Raw genomic sequence first — 27,535 nt, 5'->3', positions numbered from 1 at the left:
GTGAAATGTGGCCAGTATTCAAAGTAAACAAAAATATATATGTTCAAATTGTCTGTCAAGCAGTAAGGGGTTTAGTGTGAGAAGTCCAGGACAATGATTGTTTTTTTGGAGTCTGAGGCAAACATTTTTTCAGTTTTCTTTTTTTCACTAACTCAGTACAGTAGACTTAAAAGTTTTCATGCAGAAATGTTGTGTATCTGGTTTCAGTCTTTGCTACTTCTTGATGTTTGTCTTATAAAGCTGATTACATTTTGAGCAACTTCAGGTTATTTCATTCAAACCTTCAGGTCACGCTATGATCCTCAACTTTGGGTCTTACATATTTCTATGCTCTTGATTATCGTCTGTCTACATTTCTACTAACTTACGCTATTTTTCATTCATTGAATTTTGTGAAGTGCTATTTTTTTTTTTTTTTATGATGCAGGTAATTAGGTTTTAACAATGTATTTTTTAGTGGTCTTGCTCTAAGGAAGGAGTTTTAAAGAAGATTTTGGAAGTCTTAGAGCAGACCAATGCACTGTAATAATTATACTTCAGTAGTCCAGAATGATACCTCAAGGGAGCTATGAATCCAGTGTATAATTTTTTCATGTGTGCTTGTCCTTGATGGTAAAATTGGATTTAAAAAAATAAGAAAAAGAATAGAAAGAAAGAAACCGGAAAATTGATTCTCCTTGAAGGTCATTAATGTTTCTAAAAAGAAGATAAAAAATGTACATGAAAATCTCATTGTTAAAGAAACCGTGCTAGCTTTGTTTTGAATAATAAGATTTTTATCAGTACAAGAAAAGGTCTCATAATAATAAAACTTAACTGTTATTTTCATCTGCAACTGGAAAGTATTCAATGGCTAAAAAATAGCCAAAGAAAAAAAAGCGGAAAAAAAGGATTTTGAAGAGGATAATATGGATTGCATGGAACTACTAGCTGAAGGACAGATTCATACTTTATTGTAATATAAAAAGGGTGTAAAGGAGAAGGGGAGGAGAAGGGAAGAAGGTGAGTCAACCAAAACTGCAAGATAATATTTAATTCAGATGTCTTTTCTGTCCAGTATTTGACTCAAATATCTTTCAAGTGAATGAAAGAAGTTGGCATAGAAAAGGAAGCTTAGGGAGCAAACTGAAGAGGGAAAGTGAAATTTGCACCGCATCTAAATCCACCAAAAAAAGGGCAGAGTGGAAAAAGTCTTGTCTGGAGGTTTTACAAAACCAGTTTGTCTTGAAGAACGCCTTAATGACCAGTCTTTGTAAATGAGCTTGTTCACTTCAAAAACTGTGTGTAACAAATATATTTACAGAGTCACTGAGGTTGGAAGTGACCTCTTGATATCATCTGGTCCAACCCGCTGCTGAGTAAAGCAGTCAGCTAGAGCAAGTTGCCTGGACCGTGTCCATTTGGCTTTTAAATATCTCAGAGGATGGAGACTCCACAGCCTCCTCGGGCAACCTGTGCCAGTGTTCTACCATCCTCACAGTGAAAAAGTATTTTCTTGTGTTCAGAAGGAATTTCACGCTCTTTAATTTGTGCTCATTGGCTCTTGTCCTGTTAGTGGGCACTGCTGGGAAGAGACTGGCTCTTTCATCTTCGCTCCCTCCCCTCAGGTATTTATACGCATTGATATGTTTCCCCTGGACCTTTCCTTCTCCAGGCTGAATAGTCCCAGCTCTCAGCCTCTCCTCATATGAAGGATGTTCCAGTCCCTTAGTCATCTTCATGGCCCTTTGTTAGCCCTTGCTCCAGGAAATCCATATCATTCTCATACTAGGGAGCCCAGACCTGGACCCAACACTCCAGATGTGACCTTACTGGTGCTGAGTTGAGGTGGAGAATCACCTCCCTCAACTTTCTAGCAAAACAGCTTTCCTGATGCAGATGTATGTCCACTTTTAAGTGTTTTGTAACCTGGTCGTCCTTCATCAAGGGTAAGTTTTCTTCTTCCCATAGGTCTCAGGGGCCTGGGATTCCTGCAGGCTGGTCGTACCAGTAAAGACTGAGGCAAAATGTGCATTGAGTACCTCGGGCTTTCAGTGTCTTTTGTCAGCAGGGCCCCTGGCAACGTACAGGCTAATGCTGTGTTACTTACTGCTTGCCTTCCATTGAGAATCTGAAAAGAACCACCTCCTGGCTCACATTGTTCTCATCCTCTGCTAAAACAGTTTGCTGTTCATGGTGACAGTTGTCGTTGCAGTTAATCATTTAATTAGAGGGACCCAAAGAAGCCATCTCCATTCCCACAATATCGGGCTGACTGTACCTGCTAGATGTTGCTTTAGATCTCTTCAGGTAGGGTATGGTTGGGAGTACAGTTATTTGTCATGAATACAGCAAGACTCTTTGCTGTTGCTGTAATACAGATAGTAATGAAATGCATGAACTCTGAGTTAGTTGTATCCTGAGGCAGTCATCTCTAAATAATCTCATTATCCCAGACCCCTGAGACAAGCAGTCCCTAAATATCCCATACATGTGGGCATAGATGTGTAATTGTAGTTAAAGTCTTTTATGGCACCAGTGTTTTAATATCTATTTTATTTTGAAATGGGTCTCATTTCAGACAGTTAGCCAGAGTGCTGCCAAAGCCCACGTGTGAACGGTGTTTTGCAGTGACAAATGAGTACAACTTGTCTCAAAATCCATTTGTCTTTTTTCGCTTGGATCCCTCTTCAGAATATGATGGGTGGCCTACTTTTGTGGGGGTGAAAAATTATTTTCCTATTCCTGTGTGACATTATGGGTCTCGTAAACTGTTGCACAGTCTTTTGGAGTAGGTAGCATTATTAGGATGGATATTAATTATTTTCAGGCTGCTGATTCATCACCTCTGCATGATCTATATTTGTCTCTTGAATGTTCCTCACCTCTTGCTAATTATAGGTGGTCTTGAGGGAACCAGCTTCCTAAGTGAAATAGGCTAGTGTAACACACAGACTGTTTTTGAAGTGTGTTCCACTGAGGGTTGATTCATGTCACCTACTTGCATGTTCACAGCCCACAGATTTTTTCACAGTTCTGGGGTGGGCATATGCTAATGCTGCTACCTGCTGTCCCATTTGGGAGCAAGCTTCCCAAATCCCCTTGCCCTGAAAGCATGTAAATTCCTTTCTCTTGTTTCAAAGCTTGTTGAGTGAACTGGTTATTTTGTTTCTGCTTTAAGAAACATCAAATTTTGTGTCTTTTTGCTGCCCGTTAATTTTTCCTCTGTTTTATTCATTCCATTTTTTAAAACCAGATTTAAGCTGTTCAGCAGACTTTGCAATTACTGTTGCATCAGTCATCTGAAACTGAGCAGGGAAAGAGCTTGTGCACGTTTTTTTCTAGTTGTCTGTTTTGCTTATCTAAAAAAGTCTCTCTCCATCTTTTTTCCCTTCCTATCTCTTCTCTTCCCCTCCCACCTGCTAGCCCCTGAAAATTGGAAACATGAGAGGCCTTGTCTCAGCATCAGATAAAGAGCCAGGAAATCCTGACTCTTTCCATGACTCATTGTGTGTGTCCTTGGGCAATCTGTTACTATTACAGACAAAAGCTGTGCACAGCACTTGGCTGAAAAATTAAAAGCAGGGTGCACGATCCATGGAGATTATTTTCAAATTTAAATCAAAGCACAGCAAAAGTGGACAGGAAAGAGAGGCTGCAGGAGATGAATACTGAAGGAGCAGTTTGTGAGCTGCATAAATTGTCAGTGCAAGGAGACAGCTTGCAGGAATTTCTGTCTTGTTGAGGCCTTTGGTTCCGTCACAGTGCAAGTGTGTGTTGTGGTAGATGATGGACACACAGTCCTCAGTTTCAGAGCTGTTATGTTCTTACTTGAAATGAAGTCGATAAATAAGGGTGATGGAAAAAGAGAGGCTGCACCGTTGCATAGGTGAACCCGTACTCAGCTTTAATAATCCAACCCTCTGAGGGTTTTCTTGAGAGATGGGCTTGGTGGCTTTGATTATTAAATGTATGTAAATGCCTGAGGTTTTGCTGTTTGTTTGCTTTTTTTTTTTTTTTTTTACCTTTCACATGTTGAAGGTTGTGAACTCTTCCTCACAGTTTAGAAGAAATAACGGACATCTCTGGAGAAAGCAAAGGTCTTTCTAGGCAGTGTCACTTGGAGGTCGGGGAAGACAAACGGGATCATTTACCTATATTTTCCATGATAAATCAGACATGAAAATAACTTCCAAAAGTAACAGAGTATAATATAATAGAGAAAAGTGCCTTCTGTATTGCTTGTGTGACTTCCTTGGGTAAGGCCGAATGACATGACCAGCTGACTACAGGACTTGCTGCTTTCAGAGTGTATTTCCAGACATTTTAATACCATGTCCGTTCAGTGTTCCTTCACATGACATTGACTATAGCTTTATTTTTACTATTTTTATGGCCTGTACATTGCTGTGGTATGGAGGGTGGTATTTTTATATTCAGCAGCAAACTATTTGATCTGGTTTAAGGTGGCCCTTCCATCTCTCCTGGGCCTCTTGTTCATGTCACCTTGTCTCTTCCCTCTGCTCCTTTTGCCTTATCCAGTGACTATGCAGCTGTGCCGACACAGCAGGGGGAGAAGTTTGCAAGGGCATTTGCTTATTGCTTAAACGGCCACCAAAGAAATGCATACTCCTCAGGGGAAATATGTTAGTGAAGGCTACTAGGGTCTTTGTAGAATCTCTGGCTTTTCATTTGACGAGTAAAAAAGGCCGGAGTGACGGATTTGGTTTTGATTTATTGAACACTTATGCATTTTTTTCCCGTTTTTGACAGTGGTGGTTTATTGAGGGGAAGGACATCAGAGTTCTGAAACTCAGAACCTTTTGGTGATTCTAGGGTATGTAAAAGGTCATCGTCTCAAAAGGTCAGTCCTGCCCCTGCAGTGGAGGTTAGTGTCCTGGTGCCAGACAGTGTAGGGTCCATCTGACCTCTGCTTGCAAAGTGTGAACTTGCATTTCCCACTGTTGCTGCTCTGTTGACAGGCTGAGATGGGACTTTGATGAAAAGACTCTTTCAGAAAGGGTTTAGCTGTGGATTTTATGTAGTCAGATGTAGTCAGCTTTTGTGATCAGTTTTTATCCCATAGACTTGCAGTAACTGGAATGGTCTGTAGCTAGGACCACATGGAACTCGTGTTTCATTAAATTTAGTCCCCTGCTATTGCAGATAACATGTCACGTATCATCAATTAGTCAAATTCCATCTTAAAATCACATTGGTTCCTTGTACAACCCTTCCTTTTGGAAAACCAATTTGTTGTCTTCCAGTGACTTCAAGAATGATCATTAACTGATGCATTCATCAAAATTTTCCAATTCTGTCCTGACAGAGAATAAGTATTTAGAGTAGTCCGATGCCTGTCAGGGGCAGGATTCCATAAGACATTTATGAATCTAGATTTGATTCCCATAAGCACTTCACCACATGAATAATTGCCTCCTTTGGACAATGGAGTTAAATTGAGCCACTCTGAGCTGTTCAAATGTGTGTGCAGAATCAATGATATGGGACCAAGTTCAGCTTCTGAATAATCATGTTCTTGTTGATGAAGTCATTAGAATCAAAAGGACATGTGAATTTGTCTCAGGTCAAGGTTGTTTTCTTCAGTATTGTTTTCGAAGAGATAATCCTCTGTCGTCAGTCATTTTAAAGCCTTCCTTACTGACTTACTAATTTAATAGACTAATTCTCTCATGGGTGACTACTGACAAGAAATACTTGGAAGGGATGCACCTTAAACATACTGAAGTCAAAGATAATTGTATTAAACCTTCTTAAAATGCAAAAATCATTTAATACCAGCAAAATAAACATCTAGCATGCCGAAATTACATTACTGCATTCAGTTGTTCCACGGGCAACAGGAAAGCTTTTTCATGGTGAAAGTGATATGGGACTTTGATATAGTCTAGAAAACTACTTCAGTTTCTGACAATATCCTCAGTCTAACTTTTGAGTTTTGAGGGTCAACCATACTGGGAGTTCCCACAGCTGAAAATGCATGCTGCACGTGGAGAATTTTCCTAGTATCTCCGTAGTTAAATTACATTTGTTTTGTACATTATGTGCTACTCTTACAAGAAACTATCATGGAGTATGGCAATAAACAAAGTAGTAATAAACACCACACATCTTGAAACACCTTCCCTGCCCCTCCCCGCCTCGCCATACAATTTTGCTTTTAAAAATCATTGCTTTATTTGCTTTTACTGTTGTATGAAGATAATAGTACGTCTTGATGTGAACAGGTTTAGCTTGCAGGACTGGGTTTTGAGCACAGTCTGCTTTCAAAAAGCACTTGAAAGCTTTTATCTTCAATTAACCTGTTGTTGGGGGAAAGATATTCTAAAAACGGTGAATATTGTATGTATGTATGAATATTATGAAGCTTCAAGGTCAGCAACTCTTCTTTTTACCAAGAAAACATCTGTTTTCATGTGTTTGAACCTTGAAATGGATGGTTTCAGCTTTTCTTCTTGCCGCAGCTGGCAAAAAAGAATGTGCACGGTTCCTAGAAATAAAAATCAGTTTGACCTAGTAATGATTCAGATCTCACTGATAGTGACCTTAAACTACATCCTTTTGAGGCTTTGAAAATGTTCTATTACCCAGCCAGCATTAAGCAGTGAAACTGTTGTGTATTGAATGCCTGGCCTTTTAACAGGCATCATGAGATTGTACAAGAGCAGGATGACCCGGCCCAAAGGACAGCCCTTCTCAGATTGTGTCCCTCTGGGAATGAATCACAGCCGGCAAAGACATCTTCCTAAATATCCCTTAGTTGTTGTGATTTTGTTTTTTTCTTTTTGGGGTGTCTCTCTATTTCACAGGATACAAAGGAATGCCGTATTTAAATTATTTTTCCCTTCATCTTCTTGGTTAGTGCTTTTATTACAGCCATATCATCTTCCAAACACCTGTTCCCATTTTAACCCCATCCTAATCTCTTGCCAAAAGCTGAACTCGGGTAGGAATGCAGTAGTCCCAATAAGGTGTTAAAAATAAAATAGTAGTTGATACTTAAATACCCATTTATATACACAAACAAATTAATCCTCATACCTCACGCAGGGAGGTATTTATTCTCATTCCAGTTTTAACTGCCAGGAAGCGAAGAGAGAATTTAAGCAGCTAATTTTTCAAACTTGCTTTTTTCCATAAAGTTTTCAAAAGATAACCCAATGAAGACACCTGTTCAAACTAGTTTCAAAGTGTTACTTAAAAGTGCCACATTCTCCTTTAATGTACTCTACCTTGTTCTTTTGAGTTACGGTAGATCGACTGTTTGGACCGTTTTAATTGCATGTAAATGTAAGCACATAACCAAATACCTCTCATTAAAAGATATCATTTATTTCTGTTGTTCTCTGATGCATCCATTCTGTGTCATGCTCCCTCTGCCCCCTCCCCGCATCTTCTTGGTATTTCAAGTGGCACTTCAGGTGGTGTTTGTGTTTGGTGTATTCAGAAATGGATGTGCACACAGGAGATGGCCATGTCTTACACTGTGGCAACATTGAATATCTGGCAAGATATTGCAGCAGTTCCAGCATGACATCACAGTGTGCTCTGCTCATGTGCCATTTGCTGAGGGAGACTCTCTAAACCCAGTTTACGTCTGTGTACTGGTTTCTGTGCATTGCTAGCTCTAAACATTGCAGGAAATTAAGATTATAGACCATTTCTTAACTTCCAGTTTTTTGCTGATTTTGGTTTTGGATATAACTGAAACACAGTTTGAAGATGAAAGCAAAAATAAAGTGGAACTTCACCCACCAGACCATGAGCAGATAGAGTATTAACCAGAAGTGCTTGGCTTCTTTCTTTGTTTAAAGCACTTTACCACATCAGTTTTTAATACAGCTTTTCCTGACAGTCAGATGGAAGACAGAGCAGGTGCCCTCTGGTGCTGCTCCATAGTTTCTCCTGTCAGTTTTACCTATCTGTTGGGTTTGCTATAGCATCTTGGTGTAAGAGATGAGAAAGTTGCCTTACGAGTGGTCTCAAACAGACTTTTTAAACAGGTAGCTAAATTTGGACGAAGAAAAAATTATTTTCATTAAGTTACAATTAAAAAATGCATTGACCTACAACACTAATATCTAATGGCTCTGGTGTCTTGCCAGTGATGATTCCTGCAGATAATTTTTGCAGTATTGCTATTACACTGAGAGTTGTGGAGAGCATGAGGGAAACCCAAGTTTTGTAGTTGCTTGTATGATAGCCTTGATAACGCACCACACCAATTACATAGCTCTTTTATTTAGTGTGGATGCTTGTCTAAACTTCAGTTTTTAGCAAGAGATACTACTTTGTCCTCCTTATGCTTCCAGTTCCTTGTTCTCTTTAGCTTTCCACCGTATTGCTTCTAAAATTAAAATAATCTTAGCCTGCTATTTTTTCTCCTATTAATGGGAGGGAGAAAGAAGACAAGAAACACAAGCAAGAAACAGGCATTCTCCAGCCAGGCACCGAAGGGGATTCTGGCTTGCAGATTTTGCCTGGTGCTGCAGCTGGGCAACAATAAATAATTATTTTTGTAGTAATGTTGCTTTTCCTAGGGAAACAGTGTGAGCAAGACTGCATGGGGACATGTCTCCTACTGTAGTAGTATGAGCCATAGCACGGGCTGGAAGTAAATCCTGACTGAAGGTGTATTGTGTGGGTTTAGGGGAGAAGGATTGGTTGGTATGAGGAGAAAAATGTCAGGGGAAGTTGTTAAAAATAGGAGAAGGAAGATCTGAGTTAACATGGTGAATGGTTCAATATTAGGGAATAATAGAGAAAATAATAGTTTATGATGAAGGGAACATTTGAGCTGGAAAAACAAGCTGGTAATAGAAGACTATATTGTTCATTTTCTTGATTTGGATGATGGAGCACTTGGAAGTTGCCTTCCTATTTTAGAGTTTGCTACAGTACTTCGTGGCAAAAGGGACAGGAGGAGAGGAAGGAAGGAAACATTTGCCAGCTTAGAATCCAGCTGAGCATGTTACTGTGTAGTAAAGACCTAAAACCAGTGCTTCTCTTTCACATTTATTAGCACTTCCCTGTCTTCAAGTCATAGTAGAATTGGAATACAGTAAGAGGGTATTTTGCTGAGATAGGATGCTTCATAAAATACATTGCAGAGAATACTGTCAAAGAAAATCTAATTGAGAGCCACAGCCATGCACATGACCAGAACTTCACAGACCTGGGAAAGCCAGCATCTCATCAAAGAAGTAACTGTATAGTGTGCTGACTGATCTCCGATCTCACACCTGACATACACCATACCTTATCAGCTTGCTTTTGAGAGTGGTGATTTGATGATACTGATGAAGAGAAATTATGTTGCTGCTTAGTTGAGCCTATTTATTCCCTATGGAATTAGCTACAATTTATTTGCTTTGTGGTCAAAAAGTAAATCCATGTATCTCTCTATCTAGACCTTTCTTCTAAAAGGCATCAGACTATGCAGAGTGCCTTGTTCAGGGGTGTTGTTTTTTTTATTCTTTTCCTCATTGCTGAAATACTACAAGAGGTGCAGTTGTGGGATGCTAAGCAGCAACAGTGTTCGCTCCTTTCCCTTTCTGGGGAAATGCTTGGGTATTGTAGACGCTGGTCAAGTTGAAACAGATTTCCAAGAATGCAAAGAAATCTCATGGAAGGAGAACTACAAAAATACAACAGAGCCTTAGACTGACATGACTTTCAGGAAATTGGCCCAGAGCAAATCCTGCTGTGACAGCAGGCTCTGTGTGTGAAGGTGTGAAATGGCGAGCTGTGCGTTGAAGTGCAGGTCTTCGAAAGGGTAGCAAACGTAACCTTCTCCAATTCAGCCTTGTGCAACACCTTTCGGGGAGGCTAAAAAGTTTTTAGGAGCTGCATCGTATGTTCAGGTTTGGTGTGCCAGGGATTAATTTCTTCACATCTCTAGCTTTAGGATGTAGCTAGTGTGCTGTAAATTGACACAGCAGCTTGCAGTGCCTTGTTTGTTTTAGGTTAACACGTGTCTCCCAACTGCCCTTACAAGTATGTGCTTAAACAAATGTCTTTTCTACAGCACTTTAAAACCACTTGATGCAGAAAAATATGTGCTGCTCGGATTGCCTGATTATGTGAAGTTCATCATGGTAATTACTACAGTAAAACCCAAACATCATCTGGTGTTAAGAAAATCCTAAATTCCATGGGTTTTGCAGCCTCGTTTGCTTTGGATCAGTAATTGCAATGCAACATGAGTACCAAGTTTCGTCCCCCACTGTGGTCTGCATTCAAGAGAGAAACTGTATTAAGACTAACAAAGGTAAATAATACTCCTGTTTCTGTGCCTGTCTTAATGATGAGTACCTTTTTTTTTTTTTTTTTTTTTTTTTAATTTACAAGAAGTAATGTCTGCAATGGAAATAAAAGTAGTATAATGAGGAAGGCTTGGCAAAAGACAAAATAAAGCCATGAAGTTTGGGATTTCTCATATCTAGATGTAAAGAATCAAAAGAATAATAGCATTCTCAACTTAACCTGAAAAAAACCAACCCAAAAAGTTTTCCTTTTTTATGCAAAGAACTACTTGATCTAAAATTTAAAAAAAAAAACAAACAACTATTGTCTTCATATAAAATGACAACATGAAGAAGTTTATTTTCTACTGTTTTTGCAGCTGCTTATAGTTTTCCCTCTAAAGCTTGAAAAAGCTTCGGCATGCAACTGTTGTGTTAGCAAAGAGATAGCTTGCAGTGCACGTGCACAGCCTGGGACTTCAGAGGAAATCTTTTGCTTTTTCTCATTTATCTCTGTCACATTTCAAATCCAGCTTCGTTCTTATAAGAAATTAATACTTTTAGGAAGGATTAGTTGAAAGAATGCATGCTGATTCATAGATGGGTTTATTTCGTCAATCCTGAAGGGACATTACCAGAATGAAAAATCATATTTAAAAAAAATAAATCCTTGCTTTGGTTACAATTAATTCCACTAGCAATTAAATGAAAGGAATCTACTTAACTTTCTTCTTGGTTGTTTTGGTTATATTTTATATCTTCCCTAGCTTGGACAGCAGAAGAAAGTGATTTGTCAGAGTGACATTCTAATGAGTTTCTTCCTGCAATGAAGACTGGAAAGCCCACAGATCCGCCGTGCCTTTCACGTTGTACAGGAGAGGACTTGCCTTCCCCCAGCCTTCTCCTAGAAGTGCTTGGGGAATTTGGTTGTTTAGGTGATAGGTCTACTGAAGCCAAGTTCTCCCCAGCTTTTGTTGCCAGCAGCATTCCTCTGCTTCTGTGGTAGTATAGCACTGACCAAAAATAGGTTTTCGTTAAGACTTTCAAGCTGCTTGAAACAGCTTCTCTTTGAGATGGGAAATTCCTTGCAGTTACATATGCTAAAGAATGGCCTTGACCTCCTGTGGAGTCCTTCACAAAATGTCCTCTCTTCCACACCCAAATCTGAGCCTTGTAGGGGTTAGTGGGTCAGATTGCAAAGCTGCCGTTCCACAAACACTTATTCTTCAACCCAATTTGCAGGGTTTCAGCTTGTCAGGGTAGCACAGTTCCACAACATGTGCTTCTGTTGACTTCATTATTGCTGTCACCAGCATAGTCCCCTGCAGCACAGTGCTGCCGTGTTTGGCTCGGAGAGTATTCTGGATATATTTTAGTTTCTGTCTCCATTGCAATTCAAGCATGGTAGTGATAATCATGAAGGCTTTTATACTGACCCTAAATTTTAGCTCCTTATTTGACTAAATATTTGAAACTTGGCTTGTCCAGCAGTATCTGCTCAGTCAACCTGTAGTACTGTAATATTGTTTTAGTGACCTTTTCAATGGACTTGTATTCCTCTAGTGACATTTTTGTTTGAAATTGTTTTCCATAGTAAAGTATTTAAGACTTACTAGCCTAGTGGTGTGAAGTTCTGCTGCTGTGAGCACAGGCTGGTGGTTTCTCATTTCACTTAGTCCAAAAATGCCAAGCAAGGGTAATGATGTAGAACACTTTTCATATTCTGATGTGTACTCAAAGCCAGGCTTCTCACTGCATGGCCTTTAAAGCATGTTGGGAAGCTTTCCCTTTCTGAGAGAACCTGAAACAATTGTTTTTGGCATGTTGCGATAAGTGGCAGCCATTGATTGTCTGTGGAGGGGATATTAGAGCAGCCAAGTCTACTTAGATGACCTCTGTGGCACAGGGGAAACAGGCATACAGTGGCATCATGTTCAGCTATCCTCCCAAGAACCTGGAGTGTAGGAAAAAGAATTAAGTATCAGTGTAACAGAGGGCAACTTTGCAGCTGGAGTACAGCCAGGCAGTTTGCAGACTACCAGGAGGCCATCTTAAGACAAGGAAATCCCGCACTGTCACGGTAGGGACATCTCTGGCTCCTCTCATTCTTCTAGTAGTGAATATGCTGCCTTCCTCTCCAATTTCTTCTAAAAATGCCTTTGCACTTACCAGAAGCAGCCTCAGAGATATGCAACAGCTTGGTAGCATTAAGTCTGGAAAAGACAGATGCTTTTTTATGGGTCTGTGGATTCAGTGGGAGTGAGCATAAATATAGCAGTTAATGTTCTCTCACGTCTCTGCTCATCTAATGCCATCTGCTTTGTGTCCGTTCATTCACACTGGTGCCAAAAAGTAATTCTGGCACAGGTTATTTGTGCACCAGCGGACTTGGTCCCTGACTGTTAGGTGAGTGTGAATATGTAAACTGTGTGGTATGGGTAAGCAGGCGAACTCTGAAGTTTTAATGTGGCTGTTCGTAAGCAGCCATTGCCAATAGATGCTAATCCACAGGGTAATGGTAACAACTGTAAGGCATCGCTGCTTCTGGTGGTGGTGGTGCAGGAATGGGAAGAGCACCACTGTTGCACCTCAGAGAAGGAAGTAGTCCTTTGGCTCCTCTGGTCCTTGTCAGCAGCTGTGGGAACACCAAACTCTGAGCAGAGAATTCAGTTGTTCATAGAGCTGGGACCTAGGTGTGGTGCAGATGCTTGAATGCTGCCACTCCTTGATCTGTCTTTATTTTACAGAGGTAAGAAATGTCAGGCACGTTTTTATGGCCTTCTCTATGTGTTTATGCACATTGTCACTGTAGTTGTACCAGTGCATTGGTAAATACAGAGGAGGAGTTACGTGTAGGCTTAGTTATACTCACACAAACATGTTTATATTACTTTCTCTGGTTCTTTTTCAAGGTAGAGATGTATTCTATGTACAGGGCATCTTGACTGCACTATTAATTGCAACCACCCAAGCGCTTGTACTAGCTGTAATTATTAGGAATTAAACCACAACACTTAACACTAGCCATAGCTTTTGTGCCATACAAATCTGTATGTGAATTAGACATTGGTCTGATGCTTTGAGTATATGTTATCTTCCAAACCCAGCTGTATGTGTGGAGAAAAAGACTGACTATTCTCAGCTTTTCACTCTTGTTTCCACCAGAGCTTAGTCTCTTCCCTGTGATCTGCCAGGAGAATTGTTTGTGCAAACCCTCCCTGTCTTGTTTCTTGGATAAATCAATCTGGTTAGCGCTGACTAGAGTTTAGCATACCAGTCTGATTTCACCAGATGCTAGGTAGAAATTTTGAAATGCCATTTTGTGGGGAGAAAGGAACAGTAACTTGTTGCAGAGGGAAACCATTGAGCCTGTGAAGTTAATGTCATGCACCACTACAGCTGGATCTAGGAGCAGAGGTCTGCCCACAGCTGACCATGTCTTTTTGGGGAGGTTACTATCTTCCTGCGCACATGGATGGCGTGGCATTGCTTGATTACTTGTCAGCCTTGGTGGAAATGAAGACAGCATTTGACGTTGATTGTAGGCTGTAGCCTCATTGGTGTATAATCAGCACCTCCTCTGCAGTCATTCAATCATGCCCGATTTCATACCAGCACACGTGCGGGATTAAAGCGCGGGTATCTGTACAGATTGTCCGCTTGCAGTAGATATAATTTAAGATAGCCATGTAAGTTGTGTTCTAGAACACAATGTGGCATTATGAACTGTGTGTGATACTGTCTAAAAATTGGTCTAATGTTCAAAGAAGACAACAGTAAAATGTCTCTTATGCATTTAAGCCTCAGTTTTGAGCCTGGTGGTGGAGTTTTGTTCTTTGTTGTGCAATGGAAAAGCAAAACTAGAACAGTCATATTTCAGGAAATGTTCGTAGGTTTAATAGGTTCATTTTCTTCTGCTCAAACCGAAGCATAAGTAACTACTTTCAGCCCACTCTTTTCCTTTCTATTATGCAGGAGTAAAGGCAAGTACAATTCCCTCTCCAATACTGAAGAGAAATTCTGTAGTGTGTCTTCTACCTGCTTTTGTTTAGCTCTTGGGAGAGACATAGGTATTAGAAATTCTGTGTCCTCAGACATAACACAGAGATATTTATTTATGCGTGATTCACGTTGTCTCCTTTAAAGAGAATTCAAACATAAGAACAGTTTAAAAGTTTGTGTTAGAGCATGGGAATGCATCTTCTGGCATACAGTGGTTTTCAGCTTTTGTTGAGATTAAGGATCTGGCTTCTTTTCTGTTTCTTGCAGATGATTGAAAGATTGAACTGCTTTTCCTTCACTTTTTTTTTTTAGGCAAGAAAATGATTTTCTCTTAGTGCTGTTTCCTCTGTCTGTTGTCAGCTCCACAAGACAGATTGTATGCACTGGATTTGCAGATTGCATTTCTTTATAAAATATATTGTTTAGCTGCCTACAGTCATGCTTCTGCTTCTCTTAGAGCAGTCATCCACTCCACCCGCTCACCAAGTGTTACTGCTTGGGTAGAAGAGATTTCTTTCCAGCAGCTTCTGCCATCTGGAACCACCTTCTTTTATCTCCCTAGTTCATTAGGTCTTCATAGCTTTCAAAATACTTCCTGAAATTACAACTTTTTTCTTTCACCTGTTAATCGTCAGTCTTTGACTCTGTGAATGGATGCTTAATACAGTAGGAAATTCCCTTTACCCACTGTTGTCTTGAGATTTTTGTTGTATAAAGTCAATAGAATGCTTTGATGCACAGTTTGATGAAACCACACACACACACAAAGTTACAGAATGGTTTGGGTCGGAAGGAACCTTTAAAATCATCTGGTCCAACCCCCTGCCATGGGCAGGGACACCTTCCACTAGACCAGGATGCTCGAAGCCCCATCCAGCCTGGCCTTGAGCACTTCGAACGATGGGGCATTCCCAGCTTCTCGGGGCAATCTGTACCAATGTCTCACCACCCTCATCATAAAAACATTCTTCCTTATGTCCAATATAAACCAACACTCTATAAAATAAAATGTTATTGGAAAGTTTCAGAAAGACTGAAACCATAACTGCCTTCTCCCTGCTGAGGAAAGAATATTGTCAGCCTCTGGTTTTGTAGCTTATAGTAAAAGAGTTTCCACCAGCATAGTGCTGCCGCTTAACTTGCTTGTGTGTGTGTATGTACAAAATTATCACTGAGTCACAGAATGACTGAGGCTGGAGGGCACCTCTGAAGACTGCCCAGTCCAACCTCACCACTCAAGCAGGGTCAGCCAGAGCCAGGTGCCCCAGGCTGTCTCTGGTCAGGTTTGGAATATGCAAAGGACAGAAGGAGATTGCATCGCTTGTCTGGCCAACCTGTTGCAAAGTTTGACCACATTAAGTACACTCACTGTCAGGATGCTTTTCTCACTCCTTAGTACCATTCTCATGTAGTTTGGAGTATGCGTAACAGTTTGACATTTTGCATTTTCCTGGGAAAGCTAAGAGAGCACAGCTTCTAGAATTGAACATCACAACCTGGGTTTCTTAACTTGCCCTGGCTGCAAAAGCATTTAACAAAGTTTTTTTCTGCTTTATTTTTTAAAGAAAAATTATTTTGTAAGCTATATCCTTTGTACGTCTGCGGGGCTCTGCTGCTCCCTCTGTTTTGATATCTCTTAAAATGCTTGAAAATGTGGAGTTTATGTTCATTCATTATCCACAGGTCTTAGCAGCTTCTGGCTCCATGGAAAATAATGGGGTGGAGTGCTGAGATGCACTTGATACTATGAGATAGGATAACATTATTGTCTTCAGAAATAATTGAAAGAAAATGACAAAACAATGTCTCCCATTATAGAAGTAAGGATAATAGAATATAAAAATCAGTTCTTAATGATGGATAGCTATGCTGAGTGATTTAAGAAGGGGACAGCGTGCTGAGGTAAGGTCAATTAAAAATCTGTGAACAAACTGATTACAAAACTGACTTTTATTCTGAATTTAGTGATAAACCTTAGTTCATAGATCAGATAGCTGTTCAGCACATTATTTTTCTTTCAAAATGTGCTAGTAACAGTGAAATACTGCATTTGCAGACTTTGCTGAAAAAATTGCTAGTAGACCTGGAATAGGCCAGTAGTTGTCTATCTTGCAGAGAAAGTATTCTAATACATGGAAAACACTTTCCCAACCTATGATAATTCATTTATTATGTAGAACATATAGTTTGCTGCTGTTTAGAGATTCAAGAGCATCTACAGTTACAATAAAGAAATATTTTATATTCTTCATATTGAACTTCAGATAAGGTGGAACTTAAGTGGTTTAGTTTCAGTTGGTTTTGATCTCAAATATCTTCATGTGTTGCAGGTATTTTTTAAGCAGTTTATGATTTCCATGTGTTATCCCTTTTTTTGTTAGCTATGTCAACTGCAGGGATGATCTAACGTGCTCTTTTCATTTCACATTGTTAGTAAATATAAATACAGAAAATAATAAATGATTCTTTTTGATGTTTTTCAATTTATTGGTCAGTAGGGGAGCCTGGCAGTCTAGGGAAACATTATGTTGCAAATAATCCTCTCAAAGGAGTGAAAATTTATAAAATACAGCAAGTAGTCAAATTAAACAAATATATCCACTCTAATGATACCTCAAAACTGTGTGTCAAAGGAGCCTGCAATCTTGGGTAGAAAAATATGCTTAAAATTTTGAATCTTGTCTATTGAGATGGTTATCGCTTTTCTTGATTTTTTTCTTTTTTATCCTTGCAATGTAAGGACAAATTTCTCACCTTGTTAAAGTCAATGTGACTTTTGTCTTTGACTTAATTGGTGCCAGGATTTCACCCCTAGCCTCTGTTACTTGTAACTTGTGACTCTTCCCACAGGTAATCTTTTACATTTGCTATTAATTATGCGTCTCTATTCATCTGAGCAACTAAATAATGAGAAAGGTGACAGTTGTATTGATTTTCCTTTCATTTTATGTCTTTCAGGGTAGGAGTCTTTGGCCTAGTGGATAAATTTCCCTACATGATGAGTAGTCTCTAGCTTTTGCAACACCCCTTGCTTGAGCTGACAGAAATGTTTTTGATGTAACAGCTTTTTCCAATTTGTTGGAAAATGCTGACTGAGCTGAATGAAAACACTTAGTGGGAATATGTCAGTGTGATGAGATTTTCATGGGCAAGCAGGCAGACTTCCACCCTGGCCAGCCAGCTATTTGCTGGGCAGGTTTGCTGATAGACGATTCTGAAAAATTATGTTCTACATGAAAATTATTGTTTCTGAATTTTAGTTCCAGTTTGGAAGAAGAAAGGAATGATTCAGAAATGTGGAAGCTTTTGGGGATCTCAGTTGTCTTGTCTGTACAAACCCTTCCATGTAGCAACATGGCAGCTTTCTAATAGCTGTTAGTGGGTTTCTTTTCATCTTTAACCAAGAATTGCTATTCTTAACCATTCATGCCTCGTAGTCATGTTATTTTAGATATGAATCCTTTGCATGAATGTTTTTCTGAGAAGTCTCTTAGATATGTTAAAACTTGCTTAATTTTTTGCATCCTCTATAGCAGACATGTAACTCTCTCTTATAAATTCCTTGGGCATAGGATCCAAATAAATGTCTTTACTCTATTTTGCCCTCTGTTCTGAACACTTGGTGGTATTTTATGCTTTAATTCAATTCCTTCTGGTTGATCATTCTTCATGCATTCTTTAGTCATGGTATCAAGTAGATTGGTGATTGAAGGTCAGCTCTGAAAATCCAAAGTGGTAGTTGATAGTAATTTGAATCTTCACTTAAGTGAACGTTGAAAGGTCTTGGAGAGAAAAAAAAGGGGAAATGTATGTCTCAAATGTGGGGGTTTTTCTTGTGTGTTTTTTGTGGGGTAGGAGATACAGGCTATATTTTTTGGAACACTGTTCTGGGTTTTTTGGGTTTTTTTGTGGTTGTTCAGGGGTTGGGTTTTTTTTGTCCTTCTGTGGTGGCATCTGTCCATCTTTCTTTCTGTCCTTGTGATCAGCAAAGTTCTCCATCGAATATCTGAGGCAATCTTCTTGGCAGATGAAAATCTGGACATGTGATTATGTTTCTAGTCGGCTAACTTAACTTTCTGAGTTAGTATCCTGCAGGTTCTGAAGAAGGCTAAACAAAACCAAAACCATACGCAAGAAACTGCTGCATGCATGTGACCAAGAACAACTGAGTCGGGACAGCAGAAATCCTATAGGTCTCTTGTATTAGATGGCTCACCTTCCCTCTGAATAGCTGTCGACATGACAGTCCACTTAGTGCACTAAAAAGAAGAAGAGTGTCATTTGCAATGTTCTGATCTTATACAAGTATTTGTCTTCTCCCCTAGGGTAGGATTTTGGTTCCTGGTCACTTTAAAATGTAAGGCATTTTTTCTTTACGACTTTGGACTTTCCATCAGGAGTTTTAGTCCTGACTTTGGAATCAGGATTTCACTTACAGCAACAGCACTGTTCAAACAAGCTAATACTTGGACAAAACAGGGAATATATCCAAGATTTAATCTGGTCTAGTTTCAAAATTCTATCAAATAGCCTTTTAAGTTAGACAAGATGAACACCTCGTGCTTGGTTATTCTGGGGGAAAAAAAGAGTTTGCTATGTAGTTCAGCAACAAGTGCAGTGTAGTGCTTGAGCAAAAAGAGTAAGCTTGGGAATTTTAGGAGACACATATTAGAAAAGTGATGGGACAGTAACACTGCTTTCAAATATAGCCTCTGCTCTTTCATTATGTTAGTGTGTTATTTTTATAAAATAAAAAGATGATTATAATATGTAATTTCAGTTAATACAATGAAACATCTTTGGTTTACCCACAGTGTTGAGACTAATCACAGTGTTATTCTTGCTTCCTTTTACAGGTTGCCTTTTTGAAGATGTGAAGAATGTGGATACCTGCGTTGAAGACTATTCTGAAATTCATCTTCAGCAGAAACATTGAGATGACTTCCAATGACGTGACTTCTAGGAAAAAAATCCACTGTCAATACGAAACAAAATGTGTTACTCTTCATATCTGGACGTGTTTCAAAGCCAAAGACAGAGAGAATTAACTTTTGCATCCAGTACGTTCTTAGATGTCATTCTAAGAGTGACTTACCTGTCACTCCTGTCACATCCAGCTGGAATGACTGTTACGATCTCTTGATTGCTAAAAAGAAATTATCTATGTATCTTAGTACTACCTGTATCAGACAGTGTTTGATAGTGGCCTATATGTCAGTAGGAAAATTCACAGCTGGTAGGAGAGAAAGGTTTTAAAATATTTAACGTCCTGGATGCTAACATAAGGTCTTTACTTTCTTTGCTCTGGTAAAGTTAGAGGTCCAACTTTAAAATGTAAATTCTAGTTTCTGTCAAATATATATGTTTATCATGTATATTGTTTCCACATTAAGGTTTATCTTCCTTCTTGGGAGAGAGGGAAGACAGTTCATGTATTCCTATACCTCATTTGAATTTTTAAAAATTGGTAATGTTTTAGAAAATCAAGGTTTTATGCTTACTTGGAATAATTATTCCTTCAAATTCAAAAAAGAACATGTGTGTGAAGGCTGGCCTTGCAGAAACTGCCGGAGGTGAAAGATACTTGTAGCAAGTCAATACAGCTACTCTGAATCATCATTGTCTGTTATGGATGCTCAGTTGCCTTCCACAGGAATGACAGCACATTTCCATGGAATACAAAAGTTGTTAACATTTTTGGCTTTGGAGTGGATTACTCACTTAGTTATCAGCAATTTTTGCCTTCCCTTGTCCAGGAGAACAGGATGGTATACATGCATAGGCTAAGGAACAGGTAAGATGTCTCCTGGCATTTTTTTTTCAGTTCCTGCTCATTGGAATTGACTGCTTTTGAGCTAGAAGGAAGTGATCCTTTAGTATCAACCATCTCTTTTGGACCCCTGATCCCTCCAGGTTCTTATCCCGTATCTGCCTCCATTATCTGCAGTTTTCCTCAAACTTGCTCTTGGCAAATCAGTCAGGTACTGGAATGGTTCGGCTGACCTAGCGTGACAATTCTTGAGTTCTCAAAATGGGTATAAAAAGGTATTCAAACAGAAAAAAAACCCCAAACCAACAAATAAACAAACAAAAAAGACAAGAGAGCCTGTTTATGTAGGCTGGCTTTTTCAAAGCCCCTCTTAAAAAAAAAAAAGATCCTACTTTGTTGGAAAACTATTTTTAGGAGGATGGACTCTGGAGGGAATATTACTGTTAGATGATTTCTCTGAAAGTTCCTGGATTTCAAGCAAAGTTAACATGTCCTTTACTCATGAAATGATCATAATGTAGGACTTGACCCTGCGAAGTGTTGGGCACCTTATCTGGGTTTTACACATCCAAAGACAAGGAGCTGAGGCCTCCTAGCTCCCAGTCTGGTTATCATCGTATTTTTCTGTTATTATTGTAGTTTTCAGTATTGAAGGAAGAACAAAAGTATTCGGAGTTTTGTATTCAGGGACGAAATTATCTAGCTTTAAGGTATTTTGTCTATGCACCAATGTTTACTCATTTTATGAACAAAATATATTTTTTAAATCAGTTTACTGTTTGTTCTGCTTAATTTCTGTGACAGTTTCAGCTTCCCAGAATATGCCTGAGCAATTTGCAGATGGAAGACATTCATGTCACATAGAAATACTCCATCTTTAAAATCTATTCCGACCTATTTAAATTACCCCTGTTAAGGTTTTGCATGTATGGAGCCATCTTATGTCAGAGAATATTTATGCTTTTGAGGTTCAGTCTCTGTCATGTCATGCCGCCTTTGGTATTGTGGCCAGAAAGAGTTGATCTATCTCTGGTAACATACTTGGTTCCAGAATGATCACAGTATCACAGCAGGGTCAGGGTGGGAATGGACCTCTGGGGATCATCTCCTCCAGCCCCCTGATAAAGCAGCTTCACCTGGAGCAGGTTGCACAGAAATGCATCCAGGCAGGTTTTGAATGTCTGCAGAGAAGGAGACCCCACAGCCTCTCTGGGCAGCCTGTCCCAGTGCTCTGCCACCATCAAAATGAAGTTCTTCCTTATATTCAGGTGGAGCTTCCTGTGTCACCGTTTGTGCCCGTTGTCCCTTGTCCTGTCTCTGGGCACCACTGCAAGGGGCCTGGCCCCGTCCTCTGGACACTCGCCCTTAAGGTATCTGTAGACATTGACCAGATCCCCTCCCAGTCTTCTCCTCTCCAGCCCCAGCTCTCTCAGGCTTCCCTCAGAAGGGAGATGCTCCAGTGCAGACAGATCATCATCCAGATGATGAATGCAGACATTTCACTGGGAGTATTTTTTGGGGAAAAAAACCCTTCTGAAGATGAAAGACAGATCACTCCCATACTGCCTGGTCTGCTGCTCATCTGTGGGAGCTAATGGTTGAGGAAACAACCTGAGAGAGGGCTAAGCCCAGCGTGTACACTTAAAACATTAAACTTTTTAGGAGCTTGCCCTCTGGCTACGTATGTTTAAAGATTTTCCTTGTTCTTTTTTACCCTATATGTTGGTGAACTGGGTCTTGCTGGGGTGGAGTTAACATATTCTTCATAGCAGCCCGTATGGTGCTGTGGTTTGGGTTTGTGGCTCCCGCAGTGCTGGTAGCACACCAATGTTTTGACTATACCTGGACCTTCTCTTTGATTTCCTGCTCTGCCCCCACCTCCCCCCAGTGAATAGACTGAGCATGGGCAAGAAGAGAGGAGGTGGGGGGACGCAGTGGGGACAGCTGTGTCCCCCCCCGAAGGGACATCATGCACAGCAGTAAAAACTGTGGAGGAAGAAAGGGGTAACGGGGTCGAGGTCATGGTTGCGCACAGAACAGCTAGGCATTGGTCTGCTTGTCGGAGGTGGTGAGTTGCTGCGTTTGCATCACTTGGTTTCGTTTCCCTTTTTTCTTTCTCTTTGCTTCACTTATTAAACTGTCTTTGTCTTGACCCGCAAATTTTCTTTTGATCTTCCTGTTCTTTACCCCGTCATGCTGGTGGAGGAATGGGGAGGGAGAGTGTGAGTGAGCAGCTGAGTGGGTGTTTAGCTGCTGGCTGGGGTCAACCCACCACAATTGGAAGCAGAAGTTGCAAAGTCCCCAAAAGAAAAAGAATAAAACTTTCTGATGCATCTCGGCAGGACAGTGTCATGTTCCCCCTTTCTTGGTTCCAGCTCTGAGACCTCCATTAACATTTAACCATTGACATTATCTGGAAAATATCAGACCACATATGATAATATATAAATGCCTCGGACACGTTTCCATTTAAAAATAGATTTCTTAGGCCGTGTTCAGGAAAAAAATATATTTTTGATACTTTCCCAGATACCAGGCAATACATTATTCAGAATTCCTGTTTCTGCAGATAACACTTGTGGCTTTTTTTTCCCCTCCTATTTCTTATGTGATCTTTTCTACTTAGCCAGTAGTGGACTTGAAATGGGACAGCTTCACATGACACTTTCTTGCATTCTAGCTGCTTTATAAAAGCAAAACTGGGCCATTTTTTCAGGGCGATCTTAGCAGTTAACCATGGGCTCTCATGAACAGTGGACTTGGCTTAAGAAAATGTGTTGAGTTCCTATCAAGGCTCCTTCCTTGACCTTTGCCTATCACTGCCCTTGTGTAAGAGTCGGTCTAAAGAGAACGATATTGTCTCAACATTGCTAACAGAGACCTGGAGATGGAATGTGCTCCTCATGGACACCGAGACCCAGTGACCCTGAAGGAGAACTGCACGGTACGAGGAGTACTGTGCCGCTCCCTGATACCCGGCCCTGGAAGGAACAACTACGATAAGGTCGCACAACAACTGTTGTCGTTACGACGAACCAGAACATGCGTGATAATCTTGCTCAAGAAGGCAGAGACTGACAACAATCCATGGGCCAGAGGAGGAGCAACGTGTATTGCTCGGCATAAAAGAGGACTCTTTAGCAACTGAATTTTAGGAGATCGCCACCAAGGATCACGACGATCGGAAGGACCGGCGGGACGCTGCCTGGACCTGGGACCACAGGGACGCCTTGGACCCGTGGTGGTAGCTATAATCCTCTTTCCTTTTTACTTTATTTTTTCTTCACTTTCTGTCTTTCTACCTATCGCACGCCGCTTTATGGGCAAACAATAAAGTGGTGCTGCTTGATTAGAGCGTAACCCCTTGGCGCGGTCGCCTTGATTTTTGCACTTTGAGATCATAGTAAACGACCCATCACGAGTCCGCTGAGTGGACCGTGACACCTTGCCTCCATTTCTCTGTCTGTTGAATAGCATGATGCCATTTGGTTGTTGACATCAGCATTTTGAAAAGTTGTTTAAGTACAATTAGTACAATTATTTACTGTGTTATTTTCTTAGCATCCAGAGTTAGTGGCACATTTTAGTCTAGTCTAAATGCCGTGTTTGGATACATCCATAACAGAAAGCGTGTTGGTTTTGAAGTGTGCAGGCAGTATCTCCGTGCAGATGGAAAAGCACGCAGCAAGACAGGACTTAGCCTAGAAGCTGTGTTCTTAGGAAATTTTTTGTCATTCTTATCGCTTGCCCTCTCTCCCCAGCACTTTTTATCTGTTAAGTCTGCATTTTTCACTGCAGAAAGTGTCTTAATTTTTGCTTTCTGTAGTGCCAAGCATGCTGTTAGTCTTAAAGTAATAATAATAAATCAGCAATGACGTTAAGAAGTCCCCCACTCACATTAACTGAGATAGATGTGCATCCTTTCCTAATATGCAGTTTCCAAATAGTGTATGGCAACAAGAAGATATTAAAAATGTCAGCTTTAATTTTAATGTGCTATTGGGTTATAAAGATGGCTATCGCTGTGGTGCAGAAAACATGCCTATCTGTCAGACCAGTACTGTTCCCTCCATTAGCAACAATATTGTTTCTGTCATTAACGGGTCACAGGGGGAATATACTAGTGTAGGACTTGTTACTTCTTTTAAACAGGTTTGACCATTTAACTGGGTTAGTTAAATTGGTGTACCAAATTGAGTCCCAATGGGATTAATTTTAATTCCAAAATTAGGGTGGCTCTCTAGCTTTGTCTAAATCCCCACTAGAGCATGGCAGAATAAACTGAACAATAATAACAAAAGGCTTGATCAGGGACCTGTACTGGTATTGCCCTGTGAGTCAAAGGCCGAGTTCTAGCTTACCTCCATTTTACTTTTCTGTGTAGAGAAACTTGTCTGTATAAGGAGCAACTTTAATTAAAATTTATAATAGATCTTTCTGCACTCAAGCATTCTGGGTTTAAATGCAAATGCTTTTCAGTAATTTTCTTTCTGTTTTGCTGCCTTCATTTTCATTCTCCCAGAACACCACTTTGTGGTTTCAATTTTAGACTTCGCGTCCTTTCATTTCTCTCCTAGCCAACTGTGCTCCGTTATAAATGACAGGTAACTGGTCTGAGGTACTGCATTAGCTCATCAGCCTCATTCCTTTCGGTTTTCCTCCACAGGTTTTCTGGCTACCAGAGTATCACTGTTGTAGAAGCACTGCAAAAAATCTGCAGATGGACAAATTATAGAAACATCGAGCAACTCTGTCTTTACTAGACTACTTTGGTTTATTCTTTCGGAGCAGGCTGAATTGCCTTCTAGCAGATGCTGAGGAGCATTAGGCAATGTTCACAGAATAGCAGGAATTTTGCAGGTTCACCTGCTAACAGCTCAGCAGCAACATGTGTATCTTCCAGTATCTGATTGAAACATGGCATTTTTCTTACTGTGGACAGCAATTGCTGTGTTCATATCCCGCGGTTCTGTGGTTCAGTACTTTCAGATGTTGTTCTCTTGAACCTGGCAGTAATGTTGTTGTGTCACTGCTGTATCGTGTCCAGTGGTACATGCTTCATCGCCATCCGATTGTCTTAACACGTGGATTGTGCAGGTCTGTGTGCTGTGTCCTTAGTGATAGATGCTGCTTCCACCCGCTTGTGTTCAGGGATGACATAAATGTGTGTTAATTTACCATGTAAACAACAGAAAACTTTATTTCAAAATATAAAGTGTCATTTTAACATACATGCTTTTAATCATTTCCTTAAGATTGCAAAGTTTTTGTGGGTTTTTTTTGTTGTTTGTTTGGTTTGGTTTGGTTTGGTTGGGGGTTTTTTGCCATAACCGGGTTTTCTGTAGTGCGGGCAGGAAGGCAGACCTGCAGAGGGCTCTGCCATGTGTTTGTGTCACTGGCAGCTCCACCAGCTAGGGGCTTGTGAAACAGACTTTACACCTTCATTATTGATACCAGCTAATTACAACCCCAGCTGGCTGGCCATCTTGTCTGTTACTACACGTGTTTCCTCACTTTTAAAACTATGACTGTATCATAAGGGTCATGGGTCTCCTGTCGGCGACAAGGTTGTTTGCTCAGCAGTGCAGCTGGGAGAAAAGTCCCTGTGTGGCCATAAACCAAGTTACGTGGATGAGGGACGGGCCGCGAGTACGATAGAGCTGCTGTAGCCGTCCTGACTTCAGTGGAGCCATTGCCAGTTTACATCAGCCAACAACGTGCAGTGTGGACAGGAGGGAGGTGACGTCTCTTGTCTTCCCCTCTCAGTCCCACTTCAGAATATAGAACTGAGTTGGCACGCGTGTAGAAATAGGGCTGGGTATGTCTCAGAAAGGCCTCACACCACGTCTGGGCAAGTGTGTCCAGAGGACGGGGCGAGGCTCCTTGCAGTGGTGCCCAGTGACAGGACAAGGGGCAACGGACACAAACGGTGACACAGGAAGCTCCACCTGAATATAAGGAAGAACTTCTTTACCTTGATGGTGGCAGAGCACTGGGACAGGCTGCCCAGAGAGGCTGTGGGGTCTCCTTCTCCGCAGACATTCAAAACCTGCCTGGATGCGACTCTGTGCCACCTGCTCCAGGTGAAGCTGCTTTATCAGGGGGCTGGAGGAGATGATCCCCAGAGGTCCCTTCCCACCCTGACCACATTGTGATTCTGTGACAGCCACGGAGTCAGTTGTCATTGTATCACCATATCAGGAGGGCTCAGTGCAGTGCAAGAGTGAAAATGCAGCAGAAGGACATTGGCTGCAAAACAAGAAGAGGGGAGAAAGAAATTCCGTCAGTGCTCTATCAGCTCTGCCTGATACAGTCCTAGATTAATAGGCTTATTGAGTATATTCATGATGCAGTGGCTCTGCTCTCAACTTCTTTGTAAACTTTGTCAAAAGTTTCTGTCTGTGAGTAATGGGAAGCATGACATGTAACAATCCGGTTGTATAGTTCACGCGGGCTGTTCGCTCAGATTATTAGACTTGCCCTTTACCAGGCTTTGATTTATGTGGACCTAATAAGAGAAGAGCAAGAACAGTCCTTTGTTTGAGCTTTAAAAGAAAACAGAGGTGTGGGACAATTTACAGTTTCTGCTTTGTTGCTGAAAAGGGGTTTGCAAATTTATTGGAATAAATATCCTTAAACTTGAAGCAAAATGAAAATGCACTAAATTAAGAGTGCCTTTTAAATTAATGGCTATTGAGAAGAAGATACAAGTTGTCGTTTTAGTTGATTCACAGTAATTATTAAGATCATATTTTGTGGCTGAGATGCACAAACACGGCTTGACTGTTGCAACCTCTTATCTCAAGAGTACAAAGAGCGGTGTCTGTTCCGATCCAGCAAACACAGCTCTGGCAGTTCTCTGTGTAGGTAAGTAAACAAGACATGAGCGAGCCCAGCCGAAGACAGGGAGCACAGCGTGACAAAGGGCTCTGTAAGATGCTTAGAGGGAAAAGATATTAACAGCGTGCCTGATGGACGTTTTTTCCTGTCTTTAGAAGTGCTTTTTAGATTGCTGCAGGCATATGAAGAAACATTTTGGTGGGTTGGGGATTTTGGAATTGGTGTCATAATTTGCAAATGAAAACATATTTCCTAGCTCATTGGGTTTTTTCGATGGTCTCATGAACTCAAAAGAACATCTTGTCATATAGCAATGCTGATTTTTTTAACTAATATTTCTAATTACCCGTGGATTTACTAGGGTCTGCGTTACAATCTGTACCTTCCTCTTCTATATTTTGACACTTGCTCAGCAAGAGTCACCATCTGCACAAGAGTAGATTAGCTTTCACCAAATTTAGAAAACTTTCGTTTGAAGTGGAAACGAGCGGCAATTTGTTGTTATAGTTGCCAGAAGACTAATAAGTAAAAAAGACTTCACGTGGGCTATTTGTTTTGCTGTGTATCATTTCACATTGTAAAGTGGATTTTTGTCTCTTACTCTACTAGACAAATGTTCCATTGTTAGTATTAATAATTTTTGTTTTGGCCATAGAACATAATTTTAAAGCATTTTCAA

At 40.5% G+C, this 27,535-nt stretch overlaps 1 protein-coding gene across 2 annotated transcripts in view; it reads left to right on the top strand.

The window, feature by feature from the left end:
• Positions 1-20,789, top strand: part of UBE3D (ubiquitin protein ligase E3D) — an 84,555-nt gene extending 63,766 nt beyond the window's left edge. Inside the window, exons 10-11 of one of the 2 annotated variants that reach the window (XR_005104891.1) lie at positions 10,028-10,270; positions 19,103-20,789. Coding sequence is in view for 1 of the 2 variants with exons in the window: in XM_037391823.1 (XP_037247720.1) it covers positions 19,103-19,123 (21 nt within the window). In the remaining variant the exon portion in view is untranslated. The remainder of the gene's footprint in view (positions 1-10,027; positions 10,271-19,102) is intronic. The other variant, XM_037391823.1, reaches the window with a different exon arrangement.
• Positions 20,790-27,535: the final 6,746 nt, after the last annotated feature.

This window comes from Falco rusticolus, chromosome 6 (assembly GCF_015220075.1).
Source record: "Falco rusticolus isolate bFalRus1 chromosome 6, bFalRus1.pri, whole genome shotgun sequence".
NCBI lineage: Eukaryota > Metazoa > Chordata > Aves > Falconiformes > Falconidae > Falco > Falco rusticolus.
This window is presented reverse-complemented; position numbering and strand designations above follow the sequence as displayed.